The sequence below is a fragment of the Rhinopithecus roxellana genome, chromosome 12 (assembly GCF_007565055.1).
Source record: "Rhinopithecus roxellana isolate Shanxi Qingling chromosome 12, ASM756505v1, whole genome shotgun sequence".
Taxonomy (NCBI): domain Eukaryota; kingdom Metazoa; phylum Chordata; class Mammalia; order Primates; family Cercopithecidae; genus Rhinopithecus; species Rhinopithecus roxellana.
In genome coordinates, this window is record NC_044560.1 from 54,344,948 (window position 1) to 54,370,282 (window position 25,335).

Below are 25,335 nucleotides of genomic sequence, written 5' to 3' on the forward strand. Positions count from 1 at the left end.
AGAGGGGTTCATGCTTCCCCAGAGGCTGCCCCCATCTCATTTTCAGTCAGTTGAGTCAGGCTCTAGGCAGCACACAGGCTGACCAGGCAGGGAGTCAGGAGCACGGGCCCCAGGCTGATGGGAGAGAGACCAGAGGACCCTAAGGCAGAGGGGCTACTTACCTAATGGTATGCTCAAAATAGATGTCATCCATGGAAGCTGTGACACAGGGGCAGCCAGCGTGCCTCTCCGCTGGTGTCAGGAGAAGAAAGCCAGACATTAGTAGCCTCCCCCCAATGACAGGCCTCTGCTCAGATGGTACCTCCTCAAGAGGCTTCTCTAGCTGCCCAAGTCAAGGCCACAACTCCCACCACATCCTGCCACCACCCTTCCTTACGCTCCGTCACCACGGACACCACCCTTGACCCTTTTCTGTATATCTGCTTTTCATGTCTATTGTCTCTCCCTCCCACTAGAGTGTAAATTACTTAAGGACGAGGATTTTTGCCTGTCTTGTTCATTGCAGTACCCCAGTCCTGGAACAGTGTCTGGCACATAGTATACACTCAGTAAGTAGCTGTTGAATGAGTGATCATGCCACAGTGGCCTGCTTCTCAGCCTTCTGGAGCCCCCGTCCCTTCAACCACCTGTTCCCTGCCTGAGTCATTCTCACCCTCAGGACTCCACTCAGGTGCCTTGGTCCCTCAGGAATCCCTTCCCTGCCCCCTCTGAAACAGTGCTGGGGGACAGTCAGGTCACCTGTCTGTCCCCCACCCCCACCCCACCAGGCTGTGAGCTCTGTGGGTTGGAGAACACCGGTGCAACAAAAGGAATGAAATGGGCTCGATCCGGCGCACCTCAACTCAAGGGAAGGAGTGCTGCAAGGCAGGCAGTCATGGGCGTTGCTCAACAGCATCTCCGAGCCAATCTGAAGCAGCCATGTGAAAGGCTGCACTGTGTTAAGGCAGGGACTTAGGGCCTGGGACCAACACTCAGGGCTGAGGGGGTCTGAGTAAGAGAGAGGTGGGCTGTGCTGAGCATCGAGATGTCAGAAAGGGCATTTCAGACAGATGGACCAGCATGAGCAAAGGCCAAGATGAGAAACAAGTGTGGCACTTAGGTGGACAGTGAACATCTCTGAAAGCACAGCCCCTGCTTTGGGCCTGAGGGGCAGGTGGGGAGCCATGGGGAGCGCAGCCTCACCGGACAGGCAGGCCGTGGTGTCAATCCACTTGAGCAGCTGCCCAACGCTAAGCTCGCCGCGTTGGTTGGTGTGGCAGGGCAGTACCAGCTGGCTCATCTGCACCTCCGTGGGGTTCCGGTATCCCTCGCCGTCTGCCATGGCACTGTCGTTCCCTGCACGTGAGGCTGACTTCCGGGATGTGCGGCTGGAGAACACAGAGGCCAACCCCTGGGGGACAGATGGGGACAGAGAGGTCTGCTTGCTGCAGGGTCTCCCAGGTCTGTCCAGCCCTGAGAACTTAGGGTCTGGGGGAAAGAGAGTACCTAGAGCCACCTCCCACCAGACCCCAACGAGAGAGTGGTCACCACCCTCCAGCCCATGGTCTTGGATCCCAGGGAATCTGTAGATGCTGCTTCTGCCAGGTTTCCTTTTGGCCAAGAACTGCACGTGAACACGGCCTTGCACCCGAGTGGGGCAGTGGAGACAAAACCATGCGGAGAAGTCAGTCCTCGTTTCAGCTCCTGGGCCTACTTTTTAAAGTGTTGCCTTAGATTTACCTTCATTCTGGAAAGAGTCCCCTCTCTGTGCAGGGAGGCCCAGAGAGCTCCTTAGTGGCCAAGCCCAGGGAACTGTTCCTAATACAGTGTTTCAAGAAGCTGCTCTGATTTCATCCCCAAAGGGCTCCTTTCTCAGGCTCCCTCCATCTTCAGAGGCCATCAGGACAGCTTCTGTGGCCTGCTAATGTCTAGCACTTGGATCTATTGACTGGGAGGGCCGTGGGCAGTCACTGACCAGCTGTCTGATCCAGGGCTGGGTACAGCAGCTGCCAGCTGGAAAACTGGCTGAGAAAATTCTCCAACTCATGAATTAGAGCCGGGGTTTCTGCTTGGAGCCAGCATGTCTTACTCTGCAGGCAGAAGAGGTGGGGTGTGCCCATCAGTCCTTTGGAAGGGAGGAAGAGGAAAGGGGCTAGCAGCCTGCCATCCCTAAGCAGACCATGAACTCAAGAGCTGGGCACACCCGCATGTGTGAGAAAAATGAGGAGGGACAGGCATATGGGTTCCGATTCTCATGGCCAATGCCAATTGTGTGGTGGTGATGACAGTCACCACTAATGTTTATATAGCACTTAGGTGTCACATATTTTTATTTTTGTTTCTTTTTTTTTTTTTTAAGACGGAGTCTCGCTCTGTAGCTGAGGCTGGAGTGCAGTGGCCAGATCTCAGCTCACTGCAAGCTCCGCCTCCCGAGTTCACGCCATTCTCCTGCCTCAGCCTCCCGAGTAGCTGGGACTACAGGTGTCCGCCACCATGCCCGGCTAATTTTTTGTATTTTTAGTAGAGACAGGGTTTCACCATGTTAGCCAGGATGGTCTCGATCTCCTGACCTCCTGATCCACCCGCCTCGGCCTCCCAAAGTGCTGGGATTACAAGCGTGAGCCACCGCACCTGGCCGGTGTCACATATTTTTACAAGCACTATATATGTACTAATCCAATTTTATCCTCACAACAAACCTATGAGACAGATGCATTATTATCCTCATCCTACAGATGAGGAGCCCAAGTAAGTGACAAAGCTCAGCTGTGACCCCAGAGGTCTGCTGCAGTCTGAACTCCTACCCCCAACACTACACTGCTTGTAGGGCTTCCTGGGGCTGAGATGAGGAGTCCAGAGCCTGGGCTTGACTGTACTGGCAAAGAGCACCATGGCCCAGTGGCGAGCCTGCCATGGCTGCAGGATGATGGTCGTGGCAGCTCTTGCACCTGGTCTATACTCCTTAGACAATTCCCACCGATGAGCCTCCCATAGCTAATTCAATCAATTCCAAACGCACCGAGGTAGCTTGTTCAAGGTCACTGACCCCTACGTGGTAGAACCAGGATTTGAACCAGGCCTGTCTGACCCAGAACGGCTTATGGGTTCCCAGAAACACTGCTTATTCCCAAGAGCCCCTGGGCAGGAGGCTGGGCACCAAGGGGAGACAGGAGGGCAGCCATCCCAGGAGCTCTCAGCCTGGGTGGAGGCCTACAGGGTGCCAGGCTGCCTGGCTTGCAGGCTCTCACAGGTAACTGGAAGGCTGATGTGGTCCAAGCAGCAGGACCCGTCGCCATGGTAACCACTGCCAAGGCACTTCCTGCTTGGTGGTGCACTGGGGGCCTGCATGGATACGGGTGGCTGGCTTTCTGGGTGTGGGAACGGGTAGAGGGAGGAGGTAGGCAGGACACCATTTGCCCACACTCTTCCCAAATCCCTCCCACAGCCAGGGGTACTGGGAAGAAATTCCAGAAAGAAGCCCTAGAGAGAGCTGAGGAAATGGGGAGACAATGCCCACTTGCAAAGGGCACCTGGGCAGACCAAAAGGGGCAGACCACCTGGGGAAGATGGCCTGGGGCAGACCGCCTGGGGTTTCTGGGCAGTCTGGACACACACACAGGGACGCCCACACACAATGTCCCCGCTTTACCAGCCTGGGCACATCCGCCACCTTTCTGAGTCCTCATGAGGATAAGGATGAGAACTACTAACCCATTTCACCAACAAGGGAACATGGACACAGCCCTGGACCAGCAGTCATGATGCCTGAGCTCTGGTCCTGTCTCTGCTTCTCACTTGGTCGACCCCTCCTCCCATGCGCTCCTGTTTCCTATTCTGTGAATCAGGAGTCTCTACCTTTCTGTTGGACCCTATGCCACAGGAGCCAGTATCTGTGCCCTGCTCACTGGTTCATTCATTCACTTATTCATTCACCAAACACTTCCTCCGTACGGGGCCCTGGGCCAAACATGGAGAATACAAAGACAAATTGGGCGCAGAGGGGCCTGGCACACAGGAGGACATCGTCAAAGGTTTGTGGAGGGACAACCAGAGACGGACTTGAGTTCAAATTCTAGCTGTGTCCCTCAGGTGCTGTGTGATCCTGAGCAGGGTCTCCCCCTTCCCAAGCTACATCTGTCACTCACCAGGTAGGACAGAGAATTGCCAGTCCCTAAGGTACCCCTGGTTCCAGGAGTCCGGGGCCTAACTCAGCCTGGAATTTGCACACCCAGCTGAGATTCCCAGTGAGGAAGCTCTAGAACCCTGTCAGAATGGAAATACTGTGTGCTCCCCTGAGCAGGGCCCCTGAAGCACACTGAGAGACAAGCCTTGCAGTTGTTGTCCCCACCACTCCCCTCAAAGAGAGCGGTGCAGAAGCCCTGGGCTGAAGCACAGGCGGCAGAGACAGAGCAGCAGGTGGCCCCAGGCAGAGCCTTTCAGACTCCACTCCTTCCTTGGGCTCCAAGGCAGTCTGCCCACATTAGGGCAGGCCAGGCCAGGCCTCTTAGTCCCAAGGTGGGCAGGTAGCCAGCCTGGGAGGCAGGGATGTGTGCAGCCCAGGCAAGGTTTGGCCAATGGGGCTCCAGAGCTGGGCCACTCCTCCCAGGGCCAGTCACAGGGAGAGCAGAGGCCCTGGATGGAGTCAGGGCCTGGGCGGACAGGCAGGCTGAGCCAAGAGAGCTGCCAGGGTGGCGGGGGCTGAACTACTGCAAGGGTAGGAGGGCACCCAGAGGTCAGAGACATGCCCTCTCAGACAGCAGCTGTGCCAAGTGCTGGCCCCAGGCCCTGGCAGACCTGGCCAGAGTTGATCATGCTAGACTAGGCCCCAGCTAGCCACACCATGGGCTCTGTGTCCCTCCTCCTGAGCCAGAGTCATGTCACAGACCTGCTGGGTCAGGGCAGGAGAGACCCCCTCACCCAATCCCTTCACAGCCTGGGGGACTAAGGCCCAGAGGGAAAAGCTGGCCCAGGGCCACCCAGCTGTGTGGGGGCCAAGATAAGCACCCCTGGGTCATGGCTCCCTCTAGGCAAGTTGACAACAGGCCCGCAGGCTACTGGGGCTGGAAACAGGCCCAAGGCTTCACCTTGGTATCCTCCCTCTGCCCAGTATCCAAGTCCCAATGATTCGACCTTAAAGAGGCCTTGGGCATCAGCCTAGCTTGGGTTCAAGTCCAGTTCCACAACTAACTTGGATAACCTTGAGCAAGCTGCTCCACCTCTATGGGCCTCGGTTTCCTGTCTATAAAAATTGGATTATTATCCTCACTTTCAAGAATCATCGTAGAGAGGAAATTAAACAACACCAAGTATATGAAGCTCCTAGCACACATATACCCTGTGGCTAACATGTATTGAACGCTTACAATTAGCATTACAAAGCTGAGTCTGTGCTTCCTACAGACACACAGCTGGGAGGGACCCAAACATAGTTCAAAGTAGACTGTTGCCACAGTGCTTTCTACCCATGAGCTCACTAGAGCCTCACAGCAACCCTGTGCAGGGCAAAATTACGAGCTTGTTTGAGAGGTTCTGTGAGAATTCAAAAAGCCAGTGATTATGGAGCAGGGCTTCAAACCCAGGGTGCAAAACTGCAAAGCCCCTGTTCCTCCCACTCTCCCGCCCTTGCCTCTCACAAGGTACTAGAAGGCGGGCCCCAGGGGCGGGCAGGGAGAAGGGGCCTTGCACCCACCCCGGAGCTGTGGGCCAGGCCCCATGAAAGGCCCCATTGTCTGAACCAGGTCACTCTGAGCAGTGTGAGGGAGCTGACTAAATTCCATGCTCTGTCCCCACAAAGGTGGCCCCAGCCCCCTCCGCCTCCCCCAGAGTCTCAGAGAAACCGAAGGGCAGACTCCTGGCGCTTTCCCCACCAGCAAGGCAGGAGTATGTGTCAACATTCCAAATCTCCTCTTTCGGCCTATTCTCTATCTTCTTCCCAAAAAAGGCTCTGAGGCAGCCTACACACACACCCGGGACACACACAGGATGCACGTGCACTAGGAACCAAAACGCAAACAAATAAAGTTAAGGAACCAAATAAGAGAGGAGAGGATTGTTATGAATCCAGATGCTGCCAAAGAGAGCTACATTGGCCTTGAGGTTCCCAGCAGACAAGGCAAAAAAGGGTAGTAGTGGTGGGCAGCAAACTTATGGGTAAAAGAGGGAGCATACGTCCTCAAAGCTAGCCCCAGGGGTAGGAGGAAGGATATCAGGTGCTGTTTCACAGGCTTCTGATTGTCATGTAATATCAGATCATATCTTCATTTTATTTTTCAAACAAAATAGATTTTTCAAAAAAATAATGGGAAAATCTTAATTTTCCTTCAGCTACTGAGTGTGTTCACACTTGACATTCTTCAAGATTTGGGAGTTGGAAAGGTAGAGAATTGAACCAGCATTTTTATGAAGCCCCTCCTATATGTATGCACTTGGTGAACAGTTCCTGAACACCTACTAAGTCTCGGGTCCTATGCTAGCAGTTCTCATATATATTACCCCAGCAATTCTTGTTTTTTTTTTTTTTTTTTTTTTTCAAGATCATAAATTAAATATTTTATTTTTACAAGTGAAAATAAAAATTAAAAAAATAAACACTCCCCTTTGGGCTTCCTTCTTTCACTAGTACCACAATATGCTTGTTGTTCATTCTCCTTTCTACCACACTGATTTTGCATCCAAGGAAAGGAGGCCTGGATAGAGGTCATAATAAAAAATAAATAAATAAAATTAAAAAAAAAAAAAAACTTTCTCCTCCTAAATCTGAATTCCTGGTAAGAATCTGAAAATCTTCACTAAGGGGTTATTCAGGTCATGGACTGTCATCTGCCTGTGAATCCGGATTTAGAAAGATGATATCTTTTCCTGAGAATCTGTGGCAGACAGGAGTTAACCTAAAAGGCTTGAGGTTTATCCATCATGCTGACGTGGTCAGTCAAGTAGTGTGATGGCTTTTCAGGTGGTGGGGCCTGCACTGCCGTGGGTATCTCGGTTTGTCCAGGAGATGCAGGTCCTTTCACAAGGTTCCCATCAGCAATAAGAGACTGGAGACACTCATTCCAACATTGCATGGAGACAGCTGTGTCTTGCTGACCCAGACCCTGCCATTGCTGTTTAGGGTCACCAGGCTAAGGCTAAGCCAGATTCTTAAGGCCAGTGTGTTTGTTCCAGCACTGCCAGGCCAGTGTGTTTGCTCCCCTTGTCACCTTGGCATCTTCCTTGGTATGGGGATCAGAAAGGAGTCTGCATATGTGACAGCCCCACTCATAGAACTGGTACTATTGACACAGGACTTCTAAGTGTCAAAGGAAGGAGAGAGCTCTCCCTGCACAGCCTGGGTAGGCTGAAGCATCATGACCCCCTGGTGCCTGGCTCATGCAGCCCCGAGAGGGATCCCAAGGAACCAAGGACGTGTAGAATGGGAGAAAAACCAGTACACAGGGCTGTTTGCTACTGAAAAACTTGGAAAGAGGAACAGGACCAGAGCTGCGTGGGGCAGTACACAAGCAGCTTTGCTCCAGCCTCACAGTCACGTGAGGTCTCTGGCCTGGGCCTGCTGCCAGGAAATTCACGGGACCCTTGTACATTACTGGTGGGAATGTAAAATGGTTGAGGTGCCATGAAAAACAGTTTAGCAATTCTTCAAGAAGTTAAACATAGAAATACCACATGACCCAGCAATTCCACTGCTAGTTATATGCCCAAAAGAACTAAAACAAGTACAAATACATGCACACACATGTTCATAGCAGCACTATTCACAGCAAGCAAAAGGTAGAAACAGCCCAAATATCCATTAATAAATGAATATATGAGCAAATTGTAATATTAATGTATATCGGCCGGGCGCGGTGGCTCAAGCCTGTAATCCCAGCGCTTTGGGAGGCCGAGACGGGCGGATCACGAGGTCAGAAGATCGAGACCATCCTGGCTTACATGGTGAAACCCCGTCTCTACTAAAAAATACAAAAAACTAGCCGGGTGAGGTGGCGGGCGCCTGTAGTCCCAGCTACTCGGGAGGCTGAGGCAGGAGAATGGCGTAAACCCGGGAGGCGGAGCTTGCAGTGAGCTGAGATCCGGCCACTGCACTCCAGCCCGGGCGACAGAGCGAGACTCCGTCTCAAAAAAAAAAAAAAAAAAAAAAAAAAAAAAAAAAAAAAAAAAAAAAATATTAATGTATATCTATATATGTAACTTTATTTAATGAATGATTATTCAGACATAAAAATAAATGAAGTACTGATATATGATAAAACGTTGATGAATTTCAAAAAGATATACTAAGTGAAACATACCAGACACAGAAAGTCACATATTGTGTGTATCCATATTATTGGATAAATCCACAGAAACAAAAAGCTGGTGGTTGCCAGGGGCTGGGGGCAGAGGGAAATGGGGAAAAACTACCTAATGAGTAAGGGATTGCAAGGCTTTGGTGTGATGGAAATTTTCAGAGCTAGACAGAGGTGGTGGTTGTACAACACCGTGAATGTGCTGAATACCACGGGAACTGGCCACTTTAAAATGGTTACGTTTACATTATGTGAATTTTACTTCAATTAATTAATTTTTTTAATTATTGAGAGAAAACATTTTTGGCACATATCAAGTCAGTCTGCTAATTTAAATTAAACAAGATGTTAAATGCCAGCTATATTTTAAGGGCAAAATATGGTGAAAGCAGAAAGCAGAATGTATAGCCTGATCTCTGACACATGGTAAGTGATTGTAAAAAGGTGAGTTTTATTATTAGATGTCTAGGCCTTAGTTTCTTCATCTGTCAAATGGGGCATTTAACCAGAGAGTCTCTAAGATTCTTTCCAATCCTGAAAGGGTTTGGCTTACAGGAAGAACTCCTTAACAAGGTCTCTGAGGCCCTTCATGAACCACCCCTGCCCACACCTCCAGTCTCGCTCACACTGAAGCCATCCTCACAAAATTAATCAAGCTCAATTGCTAAGTTTTTAACAAGAGCATAAGCTGTAAGTAAAAGCATAGCTAAGCATTAACCAGCTTACCCTATAGCCCATTTTCTTATAGCTGCTTATTGCTTAAAATTCACATAGCCTCTGCCACGAGGTCCTAACTTTTACAGATAACATCTCTAACATTAAAAAAACCTCAAGGTTTCTATTTTGAGATATTTACAAAATCCTGCCTTGCTTTTTTTTTTTTTTTTTTTTAAGGTCTTGCTTTGTCACCTAGGCTGGAGTGCAGTGGTGTGACCTCAGTTCACTGCAGCCTCCACCTCCCAGGCTCAGGTGATCCTCGCACCTCAGCCTCCAGAGTTGCTGGGACCACAGGCACGTGCTACCATGCCCAGCTAATTTTTTGTTGCCCAGGCTGGTCTGGAGCTCCTGAGCTCTAGCCATCTGCCCACCTCAGCCTCCCAAAGTGCTGGGATTATAGGCGTGAGCCACTGCACCCAGCCCCAAATCCTGCATTTCAATGGGTCCACTGACACTAGCCAGTCTAAAGACTCCGTCCAAAGAAGCAACTCAACACAAGAATGTAGTTTCTTCCTCTCCCTGTCTCATGACTCCACCCCTCACTTCTTGGCCAATAAGCAACCCCCAGCTCCTCCAAATTCCTTTAAATACCCCAGTCCGAGAAACTCCCCAGGGAGGTGGATTTGAGGTTCTCTCTCACCTCCTTGTTTGGCTGCCTTTTGATTATGAAACTTTCTCTGCTACAGTTCCTGCTGTTTTGGTGCATTGTTCCATTACTGCACACACAGCAGACATGAACCTTGTGGTCCTATATAGCACCATGGTGTGACCCAGCTATACTGGCTTTCTTTCAGGTCCTCAAGTGCAGCTTGCCATCTCCCAGCACTGGGCCTTTGCCTGTGCCACTCCCTCTGCCTGGAACACTTGTCCTACTCTGCCATCTCTGTAATGCTCCTTATCCCTCAGCACCCCGGGCACCTGTGTACCTGGTTTCTGCAGTGCTCTCCATTGTGACAAGGTTCAGTTAATTGTGGGAGAATTTGACACCAGACCAGAAGATCTACAATGCAGAAACCCTCTCTTTCTACTTCTGGTATCTCCAGGACCCAGAGGGGACAGAGCCTGGCTCGCTGTGGACCAAATGCATGAGATTTTTTTCAGTGCATTCCCAGTTCTCACTAGTGTCACCCCACGCTGGCAGGGACAATATGGACCTTGAGGTCAGACAAGGTTATCCACTAGAAGCCCTGCTCCCATCCCTGCCCCCTCACCCCATTCTAGAACTGTGAGTCCAAATGTCACCTGCCTCCCTCCACCCCCAAGGGTAAAAATAACCTTGTCTGAAACCTGACACCTACCCTCTGCAGGTCATCTTGAGAGTACCCCTGTCCCAGAGGTGACCACCAGGGGCCTGGGGGAGTAGGGAGGGCATTTCCTGAATGCTTTCCCATTCACATCTCATTTGACCCATGAGCAAATATGTGAGGTGCTATCACTGATGGGGTACACAGGGAACCCGCGCTCAGAAACATCTCAAGTCCTGCCTAAGGTCCCCAGCCAGAGCTTGAGCACAGCCCTTTCCTCGGCACTATGAGATGAGTAGGGCTTTGAAGACTGATTACACCTGCTTGGTCGTATGGGTGGAGAAACTGAGGCCCAGGGGGCTCTCTAAGGTCTTAAGTGAAAGGGCTTAATTAGGCATACTCAGGGCAAGTTATTGTTTCCTCCTTGGTTAAAGAAGGACAAGCACTCCCACCCAGCTCCATGCAAGAGCTGCATGCGGATGAAAGGAGAGAACCTAAAGGCACCTGGCTAACTGCAATTTTGTGCACACGTGAGGGAGCGGTGTCAAGGAGGCTGGAGAGGACGCAGCAGCTGGGCTGGATGGGGACTTGTCTTTCCTAAACAACCAGACTCTGGCAGCGTTTGTTCTCACTTTGGGAAACAGAAATGTGGGAAGAGGGGTTGCGAGGGGACAGTGGGTTCTTGAGACAGGTAGACTGCATTTGAGTCCCAGCCCCACCCTCAGTACGGGGAGGTGGGTGGGGATGGTGGGGAGGTCTCTGGGCAACTTGCTTCCCCACTCTGTATTCATTCATTCAGCAAGTGAGCACCCCCTACAGACCAGTTTCCTCATCTGTAAAATGGGAATCCCAAGTACTTTGCAGACCGTCGTGAGGTGCAGAGGAGGGAACATGAACAGCTTTGTAAGTTGCCATGTTCCTGCCTTCCTTTTATGCCAGCACGTGTTGAGAGACTGTCAGGCCTGCAGGGAGCGGGGAGTGTGGGCAAGCCTGAGCCCCGCCCTCACAGAGCCAAGGTCCAGATGGGGAGACAGCCACTGAACAAGAAGTTCTCTAGGAGATCTGCTGTGCCAAGGGGCAGCAGGGCTGCGGAGTGTGAGCAGAGTCTGACCCTGTGTGCAGATGGACAGGAACCTGCAGGACAGGGGTCAGGCTGGGTGGGCTGGGGTTCAGCTCCTCCGTATTGTTTGGGCGCTGCCCTGCAGTATGCCCAGAACAACCTAACAGGAGCAAGTGTTTCAACCTCTTCGGACTCAGCTTCCTCAGTTTACAAAACTGAAAGTTGTGGGTGTGCAGGTAATATTGAAAACAGTCATTCTCCCTTGTATATTTAATTAATAGAGCCAAGCACTGTACTGAACTTTTTTGTTTGTTTGTTTTTGAGATGGAATTTCTTGTTGCGCAGGCTGGAGTGCAATGGCACAATCTTGGCTCACCACAACCTCCGCCTCCTGGGTTCAAGCGATTCTCCTGCCGCAGCCTCCCAAGTAACTGGGATTACAAGCACGCGCCAGCACGCCCGGCTAATTTTTTTGTATTTAGTAGAGACAGGTTTTCACCACGTTCATCAGGCTGGTCTCAAACTCCTGACCTCAGATAATCCACCCGCCTCGGCCTCCCACAGTACGGGGATTACACATGTGAGCCACCGCGCCCAGCCACTTTTTTTTTTTTGAGACAGTTTCACTCTGTCACCCAGGCTGGAATGCAGTGGCTCGATCTTGGCTCACTGCAACCTCCACTTCCAGGTTTCAAGCTATTCTCCTGCCTCAGCCTCCCGAGTAGCTGGGATTACAGGTGTGTGCCACCACGCCCAGATACTCTTTGCATTTTTAGTAGAAATGGGGCTTCACCATGTTGGCCAGGCTGATCTCAAACTCCTAGCCTCAAGTGATCCTCCTGTCTTGGCCTCCCAAAGTGCTGGGATTACAGGTGTGAGCCACTATGCCTACCCCGTATTGAATATTTTTATGCATTATCTCTTTTAATCATCACACAGCCTTAATACCTGAATGTTGTTATTATTCCCATTTTACAGATGGGGAAACAAAGTCTCAGAAAAGTTAACTTGCACATATACACACACAAAATCACACAGCCAGGAAAGGGCAGAGCTGGGACATCAACCCAAGTCTGCTTACCGCAAAAGCTAAGACTGCTTGACCACTTTGTACAACTGTCTCTCTCTCATTTGGGAGGCAGGACAGTTGCTGCTGCATCCCGGGCATCTGTGACAGCCACCAGCCCTTCCTTACCCAGACATGCCAGGCCAGGACCCATACCTGGAGCCAGGACTTCCAAGAAGCTCCCTTCCCTGTCTACCCTCATGTCCTCTGCAGGAGGCCGTGATGGTGCCAGTACCCTTTTCCAGCATGGTCCAGGGTCAAGGCACTTTCCAGAACACTGTCCCACTGGACCACTGTCAGTGAGGAAATTGCAAACTCTCAAGGAGCTGAAAACTGTGCTTTATACATCCTCAGCTCTCAGAGTAGGAGGAAACCTCACGTTCAGCTAGATGGGCTCCTCTCAGGTGCAGGAATCTCAGCCGCCACACTGCCTCTGGTGGCTGTCCAGCATGAGCTTCTTTGCTCCCAGAAGCAGACGGCTCACTCCCTTCCAAGGGAGACCCTTCTGCTGAAGAGCAAATCTGCCTGTTCTTCCCTCTGTCCCACTCACTATCTGCCTCCCTGTGGCTTCCTCCCTTGGGGTTATTTGCCACCTCCCACCCCCTACCTCCAGCAGACCCCAGAAAGTGACCAGAAGCAATTAGAACACAGGTAGTCTGATCCCAAGTATGAATGACCCCCCATTCCCGTGTGACCCCCCTCAGGGGAGCTGCTTTGACAGCACCCAGTACAGAACCCATGTTCACAGGCAGTCACCCCCATGCCACAGGCTCTGACAGTGGGGTGAGCCGTTCTGGGGTTGTGAAGAACAGAGCCGGCCTCTCCCCTCCTCAGACCCCTTTCATGCCCTCCCTGCCAGACAGCCAAGGCTGCTGCCTGTGCTGCCTCTGGGTCACCATGGCAACAGGTGGCCAGGCAATGGACCCGGGCCCCGCCATCTTGCAAGCAACTCCATTTACCCTGGAGCTGGGCACAGCCGCCACAGGCATCACAATTCCCCTTCAAGAAAGCAAGAGAGAGAGAATGAGAGAGAGCAGAGGGAAGGGAGAAGAAACCAGAGTCAGAGAGAGAGAAAGGAAAGGCGGCAAAGACAGGAGGGAAGGAACAATGCAGAGGTCAGAGTGAGAGAAAAATAGAGGCTGGCAGAGAACAAAGCGAGTAAAAGAGAGGTGAGCAGGAAGGGAGGAGAGGCTCCAGACCTCTCCCACTGTGCACATTCCTCCTGCCTGAGCTGCGCTTCCCTGGCCAAATTCTGGCTGCAGCCAGGACTTCCTGCCCCAGGAAACCAGCAGCCCAGTGGGCCCCTTCAAGACCCCAGCAGCTGCTCCAGGGTCCTGTGGGCCCCTCCTGCTGGAGGATGATGTCCTCTTGCTCCCCAGAAAGTGGGGATCCCTCTCCCAGCCCCTCCAGCAGCACCTCCCCACTCAGCATCCCCCTCACTCCCCCTGGTTTCCAGGGCCCTCCTGCCTGCCCAGGCCTGCCATCCTCTGGCTCTCTTCCTTCCCACCTTACCCAGCTTCCCCGTGCACAACACAACAACATTTTCATTTTCCCAGGAGTGTGCAAGAAAACATTCCTGAGCAGAGCAGAGTGGTGGGAGAGGAGCTGTGATTTTCCTCACTGAATGCATGCCCTTACACTGCAGGTGTTGCAGAGCGGGTCTCAGAACAAGGTTTAGCAGAGAAACAGTGACCAGTGGGGCTGCTTCTAAGGCCCAAGCTGCCAAATCTCGGCATTAGGAGGTCCAGAGCTGAGCAGAGCCTAGTCTCTGGCAGAGGCAGCTGAGCTCAGCAGGTGTGCCAGCAACTCTCTCAGGGGCACCATCCACACTCCAGATGCCGCCTTCAGCCTCAAGGTCCCTGGCTGCAAAGTAGCCCTATCAGACCTGTCCCAATTCCACTCCCATTCCCATATTTTCCTACACTGTCTCAGAGGAATTTGAGCCTACAAGAAAGTTTATTGAAACAATCAGAAGGGTGAAGAGAAAGAGAGAAGAAAGAAAAAAACAGGATGGCATGGAGGCTGGCAAAGAGGGCAGCAAGGCCCAAGGGCTTCAGACTGTCTGGCCAGATAACCCTAAGACATTTTACTTGAGCCACTATGAACCTCAGTGTCCACATTCGTAAAATGGGAATAAGAATATCATAGTTTTGCCGGGCGCGGTGGCTCAAGCCTGTAATCCCAGCACTTTGGGAGGCCGAGACGGGCGGATCACGAGGTCAGGAGATCGAGACCATCCTGGCTAACCTGGTGAAACCCCGTCTCTACTAAAAAATACAAAAAACTAGCCGGGCGTGGTGGCGGGCGTCTGTAGTCCCAGCTACTGGGGAGGCTGAGGCAGGAGAATGGCGTAAACCCGGGAGGCGGAGCTTGCAGTGAGCTGAGATCCGGCCACTGCAGTCCAGCCTGGGTGACAGAGCGAGACTCCGTCTCAGGAAAAAAAAAAAAAAAAAAAAAAAAAAGAATATCATAGTTATCCAGCCTGAGTGACAGAGTGAGACCCTGTCTCTTAAAAAAATAAAATAAATAAAGAGAGAGAGAGAGAGAATATCATAGTTGAGATTCAATGAGGTTATACATGTAGAGTGCTTAGAACAGGATCTGACTCATAGGAAATGCCCAAAACTACAACCCTTCATGTTGTTAAAAAGCCAAGGCAGGCCTGTAACCCAAGCACTTTGGGAGGCTGAGGCAGGCAGATAACTTGAGGCCAGGAGTTCGAGACCAACCTGGCCAACATGGTGAAACCCTGTCACTACTAAAAATATAAAAAAATTAGCTGGGTGTAGTGGCATGTGCCTGTAATCCCAGCTACTCGGTAGGCTGAGGCAGGAGAGTCACTTGAACCTGGGAAGTAGAGGTTGCAGTGAGCCAAGATTGTGCCACTGTACTCCAACATGGGCAACAGGGCGAGACTGTCTCAAAAAAACAAAAAAGGCCGGGCATGGTGGCTCACGCCTGTACTCCCAGCCAGCACTTTGGGAGGCTGAGGCAGGAGAATCGCTTGAACCCAGGAGGTAGAGGTTGTAGTGATCTGAGATCACTCCACTGCAGTCCAGCCTGGGTGACAGAGCAAGACTCCGTCTCAAAAAATAAAAAGAGCAAGGTGTTGTAGAAAGACCCAGGAAACCATTCCAGTGAGGAAGGGCCTAAACAGGTCCCAAGGGTAAGTGCTGTGACTGGCCAGATGGCCTTTGCAAAGCAGTGAGGGTCAGATGGAGCCTTTCAGCCCTGGGCTATGACAATGGCATCTGCTTTCCCTCCTGGCACTGCAGGTGAACACATCCTCTCTACCAAAACAGAATTCATTGGTTCGCGGTTCATTTCAACTGACAGTCAAGATGTTGAATAGGACAGAGTCTGTGGCACTCCACGAAGACTCCACAGACACCCACAGATGGTCTAACCAGACTCCATGACTGCTGGGAAGCCTTTGCATTTCACTGGCCCCCGAGAGGCTCAAGACACCTCATGAGGGAAATGGATTCTTGGGATAGAAGGCAACGATCACTAGAAAGCAGCTCAGGTTCACTGAGAACAAGGCATGCTGGGCACACAGGAGCAGACCACTGGGTTAGGAATGGACATAATTTGCATTTGCATAGACCCAGAACATTATAAGTGCTCAGTAAAAATGTGTTCAATGGAACCTGGGAGCTGTCTCCAACTACATACCACATGTACCTGCTCCATTCAACATGTGATCAAATGGCTTACCTGAAGACACACCTGATCCTAGATGACCACTTGAAAGGTTGTAAAATATAAACTTAAAACCAAGCAGATGAAAATGGAAAAGACTCATTCTATCAACCTGCATTTGGGCTTTTCTGTTGCTATCACTTTTTAAGTTGTGCGCATGCTGGGGTGGCTCCAGTTTAATAGTTGTTTACAGGAAAACAGTCTTATTATTTCATCTGTCCACACACTTAACAATGACAATTCCTGCTGTAACCAAATGGGCACCCTGTGGCTGCTGAAGGCTTCACCCTGTGGTGAGGGGTTGGGAGGCGAAGGGGGTGCATTTAGGGAAGGAATGACTCAGTGGCAGGGAGGAGACAGCCCAAGACTGGCATTTGGCAGGCAGCATGAGGCCCAGTCCTGCGAAGGAGAAAACAGAGTGAACAAGGAATGGCTTAGGGTGACAACCAGGCTGTCAGAGGGACAGTGAGGGGGCCAGGCTGTGTGTGGCCTGGGTGTCAGGCCTCTGGCTGCAAATCTGAAGGCTGGCTGGATTAGAGGACAGAAAGAGGCCTAGTAAAGTGTAAAATCAAGACCTCAAAGGGGTGGACAAGGTTAGGAAGGGGCCGATTCTAGCTGGGAATCAACATGGATCTTTTTAAAAACTTCCACTGCCGGACACAGTGGCTCATGCCTGTAATCCCAGCACTTTCAGAGGCCGAGGTGAGTGGATCACCTGAGGTCGGGAGTTGGAGACCATTCTGACCAATATGAAGAAACCCTGTCTCTACTAATGATACAAAATCAGCCAGGCATGATGGCGTGCACCTGTAGTCCCAGCTACTTGGGAGGTTGAGGCAGGAGAATTGCTTGAACCCGGGAGGTGGGGGTTGCAGTGAGCTGAGGTCACGCCATTGCACTCCAGCCTGGGCAACAGGAGCAAAAACTCTGTCTCAAAAAAAAAAGAAAGAAAGAAACGGTGCTGGGAACACCTTAAACAGACATAGTGTCTTCTCACATGAACAGACAATAAACAATAGAGGAACAAGAAGAGTGGAAAGTGCTATGAGAAAGAAAAAACGGGATGTGACAGAGAGAAGGTGAGGGACAGGGAGGAGCTTCTTTAGGCTGTGTAATCAAGGAGGCTTCCTGGCTAGGATCCGAAGGAATGATGAGAAGGAGCAATTTCACAAGACTGTGTGCAGGGTTGCAGGCAAGAGAACAGAGAGTGCAAAAACCCCAAGGAAACGCGGGGACCCGCTGTCAGAGGAAGAACGAGGAGGTGTTGAGAGAGAAGCACCTAAGAAATGCAGAGAGCAGGCAGGGCCCCTATCCCTTAAGGTCTTGTAGGTCCCAATGGAGCTTGGATTTTATTCCAAGTGTGAGGGGAAGAACTGGAGGCTTGTAGGGGAGGGTGGTGGTCTGGCCTGCATTGTAAGATCACTCTGCTGCTGTGTGGAGGTGAACTTTAGGATGGAGAGAAGCAGCAGGCAGACTCCTCAGCAGGCCACCGCAGTCAGGGGAGAGGGCTGGCTGGGCAAAGAGGTGGAGCCAGGATGTATTTGGGAGGTAGAGGCAACAGGACTTGCTGAAGGACTCCACGTGTGTGAGAAGGGACAGGGTGGTGCCGCTTGGAGTGGGTGGTTGAGGGAAGCAGCAGCTACAGCTGCGGGCAGTATAGAGGGAGGGATTGCGAGGGGCTAGGGGACTTGGTGGTGGAGATGATGGGAGGTGGTAGGCAGGATAAAAATTAGGAAAAAAAGGCCAGGCACAGTGGCTCACGCCTGTAATCCCAGCACTTTGGGAGGCTGAGGCGGGCGGATCACCTGATGTTCAGAGTCCAAGACCAGCCTGGCCAACATGGTGAAACCCCGTCTCTACTAAAAACATAAAAATTAGCTAGGTGTGGTGGTGGGTGCCTGTAATCCCAGCTACTCCAGAGGCTGAGGCAGGAGAATCACTTGAACCTGGGAGGCAGAGGTTGCAGTGAGCCTAGATCGTGCCATTGCACTCCAGCCTGGGAGACAGAGTGAGACTCCATCACAAAAAATAAATAAATAAATAGGAAAAAAATAAAAATAGATAAATAAGAAAGGAGGATCCAAGCTTAGAATGAGTGACTGGCAGATGGCGGTACTGGTTACTGAGTTGGGGGAGATCAGTGTAGAAATAAGTAGGGGACAAGAATTTGTGAGATTCTATTGAACATTTAAAGAGAGAAATGAAGGAACTCAGGCCTGGAGCTCACTGCAGAAGAGGCTACACCTGGAGACACTAACATATATGGATATTTAAGATCCACAGGATTGGGGCTGGGTGTGGTGGCTCACGCCTGTAATCCCAGCACTTTGGGAGGCTGAGGTGGGTGGATCACGAGGTCAGGAGATCGAGACTCATCCTGGCTAACATGGTGAAACCCCGTCTCTACCGAAAATACGAAAAATTAGCCGGGCATGGTGGTGGACGCCTGTAGTCCCAGCTACTCGGGAGGCTAAGGTAGAAGAATGGTGTGAACCTGGGAGGCGGAGCTTGCAGTGAGCCGAGATCGCACCACTGCACTCCAGCCTGGGTGACAGAGCGAGACTCTGTCTCAAAAACAAAACAAAAAAAAGATCCACAGGATTTTGAGACCTTGTAGTAAATGAAAGAAGGTTGCCAATTTTTGCTACTCCTCCCATTGAAAGGTAGAGTCTAACTTCCTCCTCTTGAATCTGAGTCATTTTTAGTGACATTTCAACAGTGACTCTGAGACTAGATCATGACACACCTTGCAGCTTCCCCCCAGGCCTCTTAGAACTCTTGCTCTGGTGGAGCCAGCTGCCAGGTAAAAAATCTAACTATCCCAAGACTGTCATATTGAAGAGGCCACATGTGGGTGCTCTGAATGACAGTCCCAGCTAAGCCCAATCTTCCAGCCCTCCCCTATGAGGTGCCAGTGAAGGCATCACGGAGCCCCCAGTTCAGCCCATCCACCACTAAGTGCCACCAAGCAGCCTCCATCAATGCCACATAGAGCAGAAGAACCAGCCAGCCCAGCCCCGCCAGAATTCCTGACCCACAGAATCACAAGATGTAATAAAACAGTTGTTGCTTTAAGCTACTAAGGTTCAGGGTAGTTTGTTACGCAGCCACTGTAACTAGAACAGATATCATCCAAGAAGATGGGTCGACAGAGACATTCACTCTTGGCTTTTTTTTTTTTTCTTTTGAGACAATCTTGCTCTGCCACCCAGGCTGGAGTGCAATGGCACAATCTTGGCTCACTGCAATCTCCACCTCCCAGGTTCAAGCGATTCTCGTGCCTCAGCCACCCAAGCAGCTGGGATTATAGGCACGCGCCAACATGCCCAGCTAATTTTTGAATGTTTAGTAGAGATGTGGTATCACCATGTTGGTCAGGCTGGTCTCAAACTCCTGACCTCAAGTGATCTGCCCGCCTCGCCTCCCAAAGTGCTGGGATTACAGGCGTGAGCCACCATGCCTGCCCTCACACTCAGCTATTTAGAAGTCAGGTGGGGAGGAGGAACCTGCAAAGGAGACTGCGAGGAAGCAGTCAGTGAGATGGAAGGACCCCAGAAGAGTCTGGTTCTCCAGAGGGAAGGGGGCCCTGCTGGTGCATGAGCTCTGAGTCAAGGCAGATGGGGAAACAAGCTATCGCTGATTTTTGACAGGAAGGAAGGAGGGAGGGGGAAGAGAGGAGTCCAGTTAGAGTGAAGTAGGGAAAGAATGAGAGGTAATACAGTGGGAACAGAGAAAACTCTTTCCAAAATGTGTGTGGGAACAGGGAGCAATGAAACAAGGTAGCAGGTGGAAGGGGCTTTGTTTGCCTAGAGGCTGGGAGATACTAGAGCTGGTTGGTTCATCTGGTCCTGGGACAGACGCAGTAGGAGGGATTCTACTGAGACAGAGAGCTTTCTACAGGACAGGGGCTGTCTAAGAATTGCCTTCGCAGAAGCTCAAAGATCCCTTTTCAGAAATCTATGACTGCTATTTATCATGTACCTACTGTATGCCAGGTCTCATTCGTGGGGGCCTTTAATTCTCACTCTGAAGCAGGAATCCTCATTCCTTATTTTACAGATGACAGAAAGGAAATGGACAGGGAACAAGGAATGGGCCACCCATGCACTCCTGGCCAGTAAAAGGCAAAGGGGAGACTGGACCTGGGTCCTTCTGACTCCAGAGCCTGGCAGGAGTGCAGCAGAAGGGACATCAGCGGGAGGGAGATCAGGTCACCCAACAACTGGAACTTCTGATACACAGCCTGGGACCTTGGACACCTTGTATCAGTTGCCTCCCTGCACTCCTACCTTCTAGGTGACATGAGCCTATAGGAAAAGAGCTCACTGCAGAAGTGGTTTCTGACCTGTGGATCCCACCCAGGCAGTGGGATCTGCTGGGTAAAGAGTATCACTGCCACCACTCCCCATCCAGAAGGCCTGCCTTCCTGTTTGCCCAGTTGAGAACCAGTCTGCACAGACATACCTTCTCCTCGCCTTGCTACCTGGAGGCTCTAATTTAGTCTTCAAAACCAAGGAGAGGGTGGGGACCAAGTAAACTCAAAGGCCAAGGAGGGCCTGGGGTGGTGTGGGGGAAGATGGTGCTGAGATACAAGGCTGTGCTTTTCCCCTCGGACTCTCTTCAGAGAGGGCCCCTCCCTTGGCCCCAAAGTCATTTAATGCTTGGGCCCCTTCCTCTCCCATGTTCGCCCTGCTTTCAAAGCCTATAGGCACATGTACATCTGATCTCTTAACACCCTTTCTCTGTAAATACCTGGCGTGGCATTAAGCTACCCGGCACGAAGCAGGCTCCAGTTCGAGGGACCATAATCACCCCCCACATCTCTATGTTATGAATGAGGCAGCTGAGGCTGTGGAAGAGAGCCGGTCAAGAACCAGCCAGAGTCTTCTGGCTTCAGACCTCCCCTCCCACCACTCATGGGGCTGTATCCCTGGAGAAGAAAAAGAGGAATCGGGTTTCTCCCTACCCTCCCTAAGAATCGAAAGAAAACTCAAACCCACCTGCTTTAGCTCAGCCCAGGTGTGGTGCTGGAAACCAGAGGCTGCTTAAAGGAAGTCCCAAGGCCACTCCCTTTCCGACCTCTCACCTAGTCCAGGTCTGGAACAGGGCCACACCTGGGCAGGGCTACACCCCAGGGCAGATCACAGCCTATTCTAGACGTTGTAAATAAGGCAATGCCAAGGAGTGGAGAGACCTGAGATTCCCCACCCGCAGCAAGCAACTTGAATGTGATCCTCCCTAGGCCGCAGCCCAGGTGCTGTTAGCCAAGCGCCAACCTACCAGGCTTCTGAATAACAAATGAGGTAAAGCTGCATACAGCTTTCTTCCTTTTTGTTTTTTTTTTTTTTTTTTTTTTTTTCTTTTTCTTTTGGAGACAGGGTCTTGCTCTGTCACCCAGGTTGGAGGGCAGTGGCACCTTCATGGCTCACTGCAGCCTCTACCTCCCAGATTCAAGCAATCCTCCCACCTCAGCCCCTTGAGTAGCTGAGTAGCTGAGACTACAGGCACATACCACCATGCCTGGCTAAGTTTTTTTGTTTGTTTGTTTGTTTGTTTGTTTGTTTTGGGACGGCATCTCACTCTGTTGCTCAGGCTGGAGTGCAGTGACACAATCTCAGCTCACTGCAACCTGTGCCTCCTGGGTTCAAATGATTCTCCTGCCTCAGCCTCCCGAGTAGCTGGGATTACAGGCACAAGCCTCCACACCCAGCTAATTTTTATATTTTTAGTGGAGATGGGGTTTCACCATATTGGCCAGGCTGGTCTCGAACTAATGACCTTAAGTGATCCACTCCCTCTCAGTCTCCCAAAGTGCTGGGATTATAGGCATGAGCCACCACACCAAGCCTAATTTTTTAAGTTTTATTTTTAGTAAGACAAGGTCTATGTTGTTCCAGACCAGGATGGTCTGGAACTCCTGGGCTCAAGGGATCCTCCTGCCTCTGCCTCCCAAAGTGCTGGGACTGTAGGCATGAGCCACTGAGCCTGGCCCACAGAGCTTTCTAGGCTGTAAAAGAATACACGCATATAGTAATAGAAACTCCTTGAAGACAGTGGCCGCGTCTCATGTGTCTCTGGAATCCTGGTGCATCCTTACTAAGCACCTACTAAGTTTCAGGCCTTTCTATACATTATATAAAATTGCTTTGTATCCATAACACCATACATCCTCACCAAAACCCTGTGAGGGACAATTACTCCTCCTGCACAGAAAAGGGAACTGAGGCTTGGGTTCTAAAAGACTTGTCTAATGGCACTCTGCCAGTGAGCGATAGAGCTGAGATTTTGCTTTTCTCAATACCAAAGCCATTTCTACTCACTGGGCTGCCTCTCCAAAAGTTGCTTAAACTGGGTGCAGTGGCTCACACCTATAATCCCAGCACTTTCAGAGGTCAAGGCAGAAGGATCACTTGAAGCCAAGAATTCAAGACCAGCCTGGGCAACATGGCGAAACCCCATTCTAGAATACATTTTAAAAAAATTAGCCGAGTGGCCGGGCACGGCTTGCACCTGTAATCCCAGTGCTTTGGGAGGCCGAGGTGGGCGGATTGCCTTGTAATCCCAGCACTTTGGGAGGCCGAGGTGAGCAGATTGCCTGAGGTCAGGAGTTTGAGACCAGCCTGGCCAACATGGTGAAACCCTGTCTCTACTAAAAATATAAACAATTAGCCAGGCATGGTGGCAGGCGACTGTAATCTCAGCTACTCAGGAGGCTGAGGAAGGAGAATTGCTTGAACCCAGGAGGCGGAGGTTGCAGTGAGCCAAGATCACGCCATTGCACTCCAGCCTGGGCAACAGAGCGAAACTCTGTCTCAAAGAAAAAGATAAAAAATAGACAAGCATAGTTGACACATTGTTCTTTTGGTTGCTAGGTCAGGTGTACCAGTTACTTGGGAGGCTGAGAGGGGAAGCTACAGCAGGAAGACCACCTGAGCCCAGGAATTCAAGGCTGCAGTGAGCTATGATCACACCACTACACGCCAGCCTGCACAACACAGCGAGACCTCGTCTCAAGAAAACAAAAACAGATGCTTAATAATTCAGGTCCACTGATATTAATTAGTTAATGCATCATTTGCTGAGGACAAATTATTACTACGGAAGAAGCCCTAGGCAGGATATACATATTACATGGACAAGGGGGTCAAGGAGGGTGCCCTTAACTCCCTCCTCATTTCTCTGTGGACCTGGCACATCTCTCACATACAGGTGACTCTGCCTGGATCATTCTTCCTAACCCAAAAAAGCTTTTAGGGCCGACCTAACCCACCACCTCCTCCAGGGAGCCCACCCTGACCACTGGGCTGGTAAGGGGCTATCTTGATGTTTCCCTCTGTCCCATCCTGGTCATGCCGTGCTGCCATAGTAGGTTTGTATCTCCCTCTGTCTCTCCATCAACCTGAGGGCATCTGAGGACAGGTCTAGTCTGGCTCATCCCTGTGTCCCCAAAGTGTCAGACTCTGGTCTGCCCCAGTCCATCACTGCCCCAATGTCACCTCCAACCTGCAAGGCTGCCCCTGGGAATGGCAGGAGCACACAGGCCTGCAGCCAGGGAGCTGGCAGAGGACCCAGTCAGCAGCACCATCTGTCCCTGGAGCCACGGGACACAGCAGGCATAAGGCAGAGGTGTCAGTTCCTTGGCTCAGCCAGGTCAGCCCAGGACAAGGAGAGGAGCTTCAGCACCCAGGGCCTCTGCCCAGCTGGAGCTTGGGGTCAGACAAGGCTTTGAATTATCTAATTAGATCACAGTGGCTTAATATCAGAGCCTTGGTTTTCTAACCTGTAAAGCCAGGTAAATACCAGAAGCCTTGCAAAGCTGTTGGGAAGTTTAAATATGCCCGACACTTAGTAGGTCCTCAACAGAAAAGTTTGCTTTCACCATCTCATCTGACCAACTGACCCCGCCATTGAACCACTAAGAAAACTGAGATTCACATGAGATGGAAAAAAAAATAAAGAAAGAAAGAAAAAATATTCACCATGGCCAATTATGTGCCAAGTTCTCCATTTTTCCAACATCTCTAATCCTGCCAACAATTTGGCATGATCTGCAGGAAGAGAACTGGTTCATATTAGGAAACTGATGCCCACAGAGATGAGGTGAGTTAGTGCCTCTAAGGCAGCACCCTTTTCATCGTCAGGCTGAGTGATGAGCAGCTCTCCGAAGGCTCCCGGGATGCCAGCTTGGCCCCGCTCCAGCCCAGGCACAGGTGAGGGGCAGTGGGCAGCCTCCCTCGACCCTGAGGTGTGTGGGGTGGGGTCAGCTCAGCCTGGGGCCCTGAATCTACCCTGTCAGTGTGCGAGGGTGGGCAGAGGAGGCTGGGATGGGGTGGGTCCACATGTAACAGTGAGGCCACATTCTGGGTGCACTGAAGTTCCAGATGCCCCCCTAGCCAAGACAAGGGCTGGAAAGGGGGACCCAGTCTAGCAGATGAGAGCTCTGGGTCTCTCGCCAGGTGTGTGAGCCCAGGCACATCATCTCACTTCTCTGTGCCTCGTCTCTCACGCGGGCTGAGCCTTTCACCCACCTCCCTGTTGTGAGGAGTCGGGGTGAATGGGGAGGAAGCTGAGACCTTCAAGGTGCTGGCCGTACAGAGAAGAGGAACCATGATGATGTGTTTCCCTGGGTCGCTGAGCCCAGCATGCAGGGACTGCATACCTTGGCACTAAGCCTGGGGACCAGACAGCCCTCATGGCTCTCACAGTCAGGTAGGCAGGACAACATGACTTATAGCGCTCAAAAGCCCAAACTTAGCCTACGAGGCCTGGACCCCCAGCCTGCAGGTCCTGGAAGCCTCCCCTCAGCCTCTTCCAACTGTTCCCTTTGCTCCCTCCACTCCGAGTGGAGTGAGGAGTGAGCAGCAGGGGCTGCTGGGCCCCTATTCAGTTGATCAGATGCACCAAGCTCGCCCCAACCTTGGAGCTTGCAAATGGATGCTATTCCCCTTGCCTGGAACGCTCTTCCCCCAGATCGTCCCAAGGCTGCCTTCTTAGCTGCTAGGTTTCTGCTCAGCTGTCGTCTGCTCAGAGAGCTCTCCCCTGGCCCCCTCATCATTCTCTCACAGTTCCCTGTTCTCTAGACAGTCTCAATTTAATCCCAGCAATGCTACTTACTAGCTGTGTGACCTCAGGCAACTTACTTAACCTGTCTGTCTCAGTTTTATCTTTAACACAGACACAATTATCTACTTCACAGAGTTGTTATAGGGAATAATGAGTTAATGCAGGCATGGCATACAGCTAGCACTTGTACGGCATTAACTCTTATTACTACTATTCACA

General features: G+C 51.3%; 1 protein-coding gene across 1 annotated transcript in view; it reads right to left on the reverse strand.

Moving 5' to 3' along the window:
- The window catches only part of ACOT11 (acyl-CoA thioesterase 11), a 61,868-nt gene that overhangs the window by 26,104 nt on the left and 10,429 nt on the right, over window positions 1-25,335 (reverse strand). The window contains exons 2-3 of the mRNA XM_010372549.2: window positions 1,183-1,390; window positions 162-231 (exon numbers count right to left, since the gene is read on the reverse strand). Coding sequence (XP_010370851.1) covers window positions 162-231; window positions 1,183-1,390 — 278 coding nt within the window. The remainder of the gene's footprint in view (window positions 1-161; window positions 232-1,182; window positions 1,391-25,335) is intronic.